Below are 7835 nucleotides of genomic sequence, written 5' to 3'. Positions count from 1 at the left end.
ATAAGATAGACAACACAAGAACTTACGAGAACGACTGAAGTGTTTGTTACAATAAAGGCCATCTGCATTACATAAGATGTCTCCATATACATGCAGACAGTGTCACCGTGGTGAGCAAAAACGAACAGAAAACATAATACATATTTAGTCACAGTCTTTCAGACTGTGATGTGAAAACATATCTAGCAGCCAGTGCTGCTCTACATTGTATAGTCTTTGTGTTCAATGAACCTCACAACTTATTTTTTCTCATTCTAGTTCTCTTTCTCTCATCCTAGATCCTTCTCCTATTCCATCTCTCTCTATGTGCGGTCACATTAACAAAACTTTGATGAAATTCCACAGACAAAAAAGGTTGACTGTACATCATTAAAACTGCATGAAGCACAGCTTACATAAAAGTCATTTTCAAACAAGCAGCTTTCTGTTTTTCAACCAACAACACAAACCCAATACGAAATCTGTGTGAGGAAATCTTTGGCCCTCACAAGAAATTCCAGATGATGTGGATTCCTACTGAAATGACTAGATTTTGCCCACAAAATTTCACAGAATAAAGGTAAATGTGACCTCAATTCAGCCCCCTCATCTCGGTAATTCTATTTCTCTCATTCTATCACTCCCTCTCTCGTTTTCTTTCTTTCTCTCAAACGCTCTTTCAATTGATCTCTCAAGTTTTTTGCAGTTTCTTAATTTCTCTTTCTCTCATTCTGTCACAATCAGACACATTCCACTTAAGTAATTTCGCTTTCGTCCATAAAGAGAGAGAAGCAGCTTTATGAAGCAATTGATACAAATAAAAGGCTTGAAAGAGCAAATGGGAGTAAAAAAGAAAAAGGTGAATGTGGAACGATTAGAGAAATCATTCAGGTCATCATTTAGAAAATCATTCAGGTCTCTGGCTGATAATGCAGAAACATAATGGAAATGAGCAAAGGTCAGCATGGAGATTGAAGTCTTTCAGAGGTGTGTGTGTGAAGGGGGTTAAAGGCAGAGACTGACTTCATAGCATTAGCGATGCGTCTCCCTCATCTTCCCACATTCACTTTTATTTCATTTAGTTCTTTATCTCTCTAGCCTTCTCTGTCTTTGTTCCTCATCTCATTCCTCTCTTCCATCCCTCCTTTCGCCCCCTCCATTTCATCAGCCGAGCAGTCTTAAGGACAGCAGGAAATCAATTCTGCCTGCAACACAGACCACCTCTGCAGAGGGCACTTATACACACGTCTGGTTTCATTCTTTCCATTTTTCCTCCCCCGCTATGTTATTTCTGCAGTATGGTTCATGTTTATGTGTAGTGCCACTTTATATGTTGCTCTGAGTTGACTAATGCTTAGCGCCAGAATATATAGCAGATTGCTCGCCTCCAAAGTTTTAAAAGTAGCTTCAGTTTAGAAGAACAACAAACAAACACACACACACATTGATGCTGTCGGTTTGGTTTAGAAATGTTAATGCTAATCTTTTTGTCTCTCACACAGGTACATATCTCTTCCTAATGGGGTGCTGCAGATTTTACGGGTCACTAAAGAAGACGAAGGCTTGTACCGCTGCGTGGCCTTCAACTCTGCCCGCAAGCGTTTCAGCCAAGATGCTTCTCTCACAGTTAGCTCAGGTATAACACAAAGACCTGTTCCCAATTACCCCATCATAGACGGCCTTTGATTTTTCACAATACCTCACATATATTGTACTCCTAAGTTCCATTCACCTCATCTCTCTGACTCACACAGTAATGGCCTTATGGAGGTTTAAGTCAGTTATTGCATTCTGGGAAAATTCATTATACGCTGTTATTTTTCCTGAGTTGTACTTAAAAGTGCTAGTTAGTTATCATGTTAGTTATGACTATGTTAGGCTTGGTTGACATCACACATCACAGTTTCTGGGTCCTCACACTCAGATCCCAAAGGCAAACAGCTGGTTATGTACACTCACCATATGCCGTAATCTTACCAAAATATCATGATTCAAACCTTCATCTCCATATTGAAATCTCTGATGGCCAGACAGTGATTCATCTTCTCTGAACTATTAAAATATTGGTGTCTGGGATGCCTTGAGCCCACAGTAGGGCTGAAGGTTAATCGAAATCAAACCAAAATCTTGATTTGGTGAATCGCAAAGGCTGCGAGTTTTCATTAAATAAATATATGCACGGCGTCAGTAGTAAATGCTGCTCATCTTTGCAAGCGCTGTTGTGCTAATAACGTGCATCTGAAAAACAACACACGCCAAACATCCTCCCAAACTTAATGAGAAGCATTTATAAACCTGTTGTCCAACAAAAGAGAACATTTTATAACATGATGTTACTCCACAACATCAATCAAGTGTTTGAAATAACTTGTTTTCTGATCTGTTGTGGCTTCTTATTTTCTTATCTGTGGCTTATTATGGCATACAGTATTTTGTGTTTGAGCCCATTCAGTAGTGAAATGTTATTCTTTTCAAATGCTATTGAGCTTTAAATGATGGCATATTTTGTGTTTGAGCCCTTTCGGTGGTGAAATAAACAGCATTTTTACATATGATTTGACAGTTCATTCCATTAAATATCAAAAATCTAAAAGGTGTGCATTATAGTTGACACCCACATGAACATTTTACAGTTGGTTTTATGACCAAGTGATTCTCTTCAAATGCTTTTGAGCTTTAAATTATGGCATATTTTGTTTTTTAGCCCATTCGGTAGTGAAATACATAACAATATTTACATATGCTCTGACAGTTTATGCATTTCACCACTGAATGGGCTCAAACACAAAATATGCCATAATTTAAAGCTCAAAAGCATTTGAAGAGAATCACTTGGTCATAAAACCAACTAAAATGTTCATGTGGGTGTTAACTATAATGCACACCTTTTAGATTTTTGATATTTAATGGAATGAACTGTCAAATCATATGTAAAAATGCTGTTTATTTCACCACCGAAAGGGCTCAAACACAAAATATGCCATCATTTAAAGCTCAATAGCATTTGAAAAGAATAACATTTCACTACTGAATGGGCTCAAACACAAAATACTGTATGCCATAATAAGCCACAGATAAGAAAATAAGAAGCCACAACAGATCAGAAAACAAGTTATTTCAAACACTTGATTGATGTTGTGGAGTAACATCATGTTATAAAATGTTCTCTTTTGTTGGACAACAGGTTTATAAATGCTTCTCATTAAGTTTGGGAGGATGTTTGGCGTGTGTTGTTTTTCAGATGCACGTTATTAGCGCAACAGCGCTTGCAAAGATGAGCAGCATTTACTACTGACGCTGTGCATATATTTATTTAATGAAAACTCGCAGCCTTTGCGATTCACCAAATCAAGATTTTGGTTTGATTTCGATTAACCTTCAGCCCTACTGTGGGCTCAAGGCATCCCAGACACCAATATTTTAATAGTTCAGAAAAGATGAATCACTGTCTGGCCATCAGAGATTTCAATATGGAGATGAAGGTTTGAATCATGATATTTTGGTAAGATTACGGCATATTGTGAGTGTACATAACCAGCTGTTTGCCTTTGGGATCTGAGTGTGAGGACCCAGAAACTGTGATGTGTGATGTCAACCAAGCCTAACATAGTCATAACTAACATGATAACTAACTAGCACTTTTAAGTACAACTCAGGAAAAATAACAGCGTATAATGAATTTTCCCAGAATGCAATAACTGACTTAAACCTCCATAAGGCCATTACTGTGTGAGTCAGAGAGATGAGGTGAATGGAACTTAGGAGTACAATATATGTGAGGTATTGTGAAAAATCAAAGGCCGTCTATGATGGGGTAATTGGGAACAGGTCTTTGTGTTATACCTGAGCTAACTGTGAGAGAAGCATCTTGGCTGAAACGCTTGCGGGCAGAGTTGAAGGCCACGCAGCGGTACAAGCCTTCGTCTTCTTTAGTGACCCGTAAAATCTGCAGCACCCCATTAGGAAGAGATATGTACCTGTGTGAGAGACAAAAAGATTAGCATTAACATTTCTAAACCAAACCGACAGCATCAATGTGTGTGTGTGTTTGTTTGTTGTTCTTCTAAACTGAAGCTACTTTTAAAACTTTGGAGGCGAGCAATCTGCTATATATTCTGGCGCTAAGCATTAGTCAACTCAGAGCAACATATAAAGTGGCACTACACATAAACATGAACCATACTGCAGAAATAACATAGCGGGGGAGGAAAAATGGAAAGAATGGCAGAAAAAAAGAAGCAGAGATGAGAGTTTAGTCTACAGATGTAGGAGAACAAACCAAGATGGCAGCATGCATCTTCAAAAGTCAATTCCTCTTTTTCACTCGCTCTATCTCTCTCTCTCTGTTTGTGGTGGCGAGGTCAGGTTGCAGCACTAATATTCATTCCATAGTCATCTCTCTCCCCCAGAGACCACTTTCAAATCTCCTTTTCATTCAGGACAGATCTTATACACCATTAATCTTTTAAACTCATCCCCAAGAGCAAGACACTCTGGCAGAAAGGCCACAAAGACCAAGGCTGGGTGAAATCTGTGAGTGTGAGCGGGTTAAAATCGGGTGTGTGTGACTCGCTATTGTAAAATTCATTGGTGCTGAGAGTTCAGCTGAGGACACATCCACACCAGAGCTACACCTCCAGCGGCACGGCACCGCCTCAGCTGCGCTCGGGATGTAAATGAGAGTGTGACTGCAGCAGCCGCCAGAACACGACAGCACGGCTAATGTGCAAGTGTGTTCTCATTAATATGGAGAGGGGCTGTGAATACAAAAGACACTTTTTACGGATGCAAAAGGAAGCATCCGAAGCAGACAGGGAACAATCTCTGAGGCACGTTTTCAAACAGTCTGTCTCGCTTTTTAAGTTGGAACTCATTTGTAATTCCACATTGTAAGAGGTCAGAGAATTCATGTGAAGATGCACTCATTTCTAATGATTGAAAGTGGTAAACAGATGGGTAAGGGTAAACACATCTGGCTAGCTCTCCATGTCAAAGAGAGTCATTCAAAGTCCCCAGCAGAATTTAAGTTTATTTCATTAAAAATTTATATACACTACTGTTCAAAAGTTTGGGGTCAGTAAGATTTGAGATGTTTTTGAAAAAAAGTCTCTAATGTTTACCACAGATGCAGTTATTTGATCAAAATAATCAGCAATATTGTGAAATCGTATTACAGTTCAAAATAACTTTTCTATTTGTTCATATTTTAAATCATAATTCATTCCTGTGATGGCAAAGCTGAATTGGCAAAGCCATCAGTGTCACATGATCCTTCAGAAATCATTCACATATGCTAATTTGGTGCTTGAGAAATATTTCTTATTATTATCTATTTATTATTTATTATATATGTATCTTAATTATATATTTCTTATCAATATTATCTTATGGAAAACAGTTGTTCTGATTCACATTTTGTTTTAGAAACCATGATCGTTTTTTTAGGATTCACTGATGAATGGTAGGTTAAAAAACAGCATTTATTTGAATAAATATTTTGTAACAATAGTCTTTTTGTCACTTTTGATCGATTTAACATATCTTTACTAAATAAAAATATGAAATTTTAAAATCAGCGTTGCACTGACCCCAAATTTTGAACAGCAGTGTAATTTTTTTTTTTTTGATTTTATAAACTAGTATTATGAATGACGGGACTACATGCACAAGCTTCACCCAAACTTTTCATACACCATTTTAGTTTAGAAGGGATTCTCCTTTGGGTGTTTCCCAATCAGTGGGTGTTTATAACCTGACTGTATTAATACCAGACTGGATAAAATCATGAAGGTCCACCCCTAAACCTAGCCCCCAGTTAGTTAGAGCAAACTGGGTAAAGCAGTTGAAAAACGTCCACACTAGGGCTGCACGATAAATCAAAATGGAATCGAGATCGCGATTCGACAGAAGCTGCGATTGTTGTGCGTATCTTTCAGTGAAGCACGGTTCTGTGATCAGCAGTAAATCTCCATCCGAAGGCCAGAGGATGCTCTCCCGCTGAAACTCCAAATACGCCTTGCAGAAGAAACCCAGAAAATGCCTATCGCTGCAGCTGAATAAACAGAAGATTTAACTGCTTTCATTCAACGTGACTAATAAACACACGACTACGGCAATATACGATTTATCCTTTTATATTTTCATTAAAATAAAGTATATTTATAATGCAATGCCTTTATCACTGCTTAAATACTATGAAATATGTTGCGTGCCTTATTCTGTGTAAGAAGCCACATCATCTCACAAAAGGATTTATTTAAAACACTCGACTGACATTATGAAGTGAGTTTGGAGTAAAAATATGTTATTAAATGTGGTATTTTCACATGCTTTCAGATGGAGCAGCATTTACTTCACAGAGCCGTAGTTCACTGAGAAGCTATGCAAACAGCTGTCATTATCGCAAACGATTTCATAATCGCGCAATATAATTTTTTTGTGTAACTTGTCAGTGAACTTACGGCTCTGTGTAGTAAATTCTGCTCCATCTGAAAGCACGTGATGATGATTTCCTGCTGATTACAGAACCGGCATTACTATCAAAATGCGCATGACAATCGCATTCGATCACACATTAGGAAATGCCCTTAATTGATTAGGCAACGCCCACTACTGCAGAGATTTATACTTGGTTGAAGCAATGGCAAAGAGGCTAGTGTTTGTTGGGACCTGGGTTCAGGTTCAGCTTCGGTCATGTTTTAATCCAGTTCCCCCTCTATCGCCCCCCTCTGCTTTCCTGTTCATTGCTCCATTAGCCATTTTGTTATCCAATAAAAACAAAAAGGCAATAAACAAAATGTTTATGTATATATATATATATATATATATATATATATATATTCTTAACCTTCCACCAACATCTCCACAGGCTAGAGACCACAATTTACATGAGCAAATGATTATATAATGTACTGGGAAACTCAAAGTTGCAAGGTAACATGTAATGCTATCTACACAGTATATTCAGCAAACCTAGCTACATCCAGCAAAATTAAATCAAACATTATTGCCATGAGTGAATGAACAAGATCCATTGAAATGTTTGGGATGCACATATATTTATGCTTAATATTTATAAATTTAATTTAATGCATTTTTTCTTTGCATCAATCTTTACATGCCATGGACATATTACAGCTATTATTTAACAGTGTATTTCTTTGCCATTTGTTCTATAACTTTGATACAATTTACACAAGAAAGTGCTCAATTTTCAAAACTCCAAACTCAGCTAGTTCATTGGAAACCCATAATTTTGCTTTCATTAGAGTTCCAAATCTGTCTTTTTACATAACCATTTCAAAACATAAAATTCCTGTGATATGGAATAAGAATATTTGGTTTAACGATTTAAGGAAAAAAAAATTAGGAAAAATCTTTCTAAAAGAGCTAACAAATTTCTAGCAAATCCATAATGCATGTAAATATCTTTCCAGTGTTATCAAATGTTATATAACACCATAACAAGGTTTTGTGCCAATTGGGACGGTACAGTATGCTGTCAATACTTTATATGATTACTGTGCTGCATAGCTAGCAAGAGGTTTTCTTGTCCAAAGAAAAACCTTTCAGATCAGAATCAGAAAGAGCTTTATTGCCAAGTATGTTTGCACATACAAGGAATTTGTTATAGTGTCACAAAGCTTCCAGTACACGCAGACAACAACAACACACAGATAATAAAAATAAGATCATGTGAATAAAATACACATGCATAAATATAAACCACAAAAAAATAACAAATTGTATGTACAGGTGTGCTATAGATAGAATAGGAATAGAATAAAATAAAATAAAGTTGTAGGGATGTACTAGGATTTGGGGTGATAAATAAGTATAAGGTTATTGCACATACT

The 7835-nt window shown here is 37.0% G+C and overlaps 1 protein-coding gene across 1 annotated transcript in view; it reads right to left on the bottom strand.

Moving 5' to 3' along the window:
• igdcc4 (immunoglobulin superfamily, DCC subclass, member 4) overlaps positions 1-7835 on the bottom strand; it is a 96152-nt gene that overhangs the window by 35185 nt on the left and 53132 nt on the right. Inside the window, exon 4 of the mRNA XM_016285356.1 lies at positions 3823-3956. Within this exon, the coding sequence (XP_016140842.1) occupies positions 3823-3956 (134 nt within the window). The remainder of the gene's footprint in view (positions 1-3822; positions 3957-7835) is intronic.

Source organism: Sinocyclocheilus grahami, unplaced genomic scaffold, assembly GCF_001515645.1.
Source record: "Sinocyclocheilus grahami isolate Dianchi unplaced genomic scaffold, SAMN03320097.WGS_v1.1 scaffold196.1, whole genome shotgun sequence".
NCBI classification, from domain to species: domain Eukaryota; kingdom Metazoa; phylum Chordata; class Actinopteri; order Cypriniformes; family Cyprinidae; genus Sinocyclocheilus; species Sinocyclocheilus grahami.
This window is presented reverse-complemented; position numbering and strand designations above follow the sequence as displayed.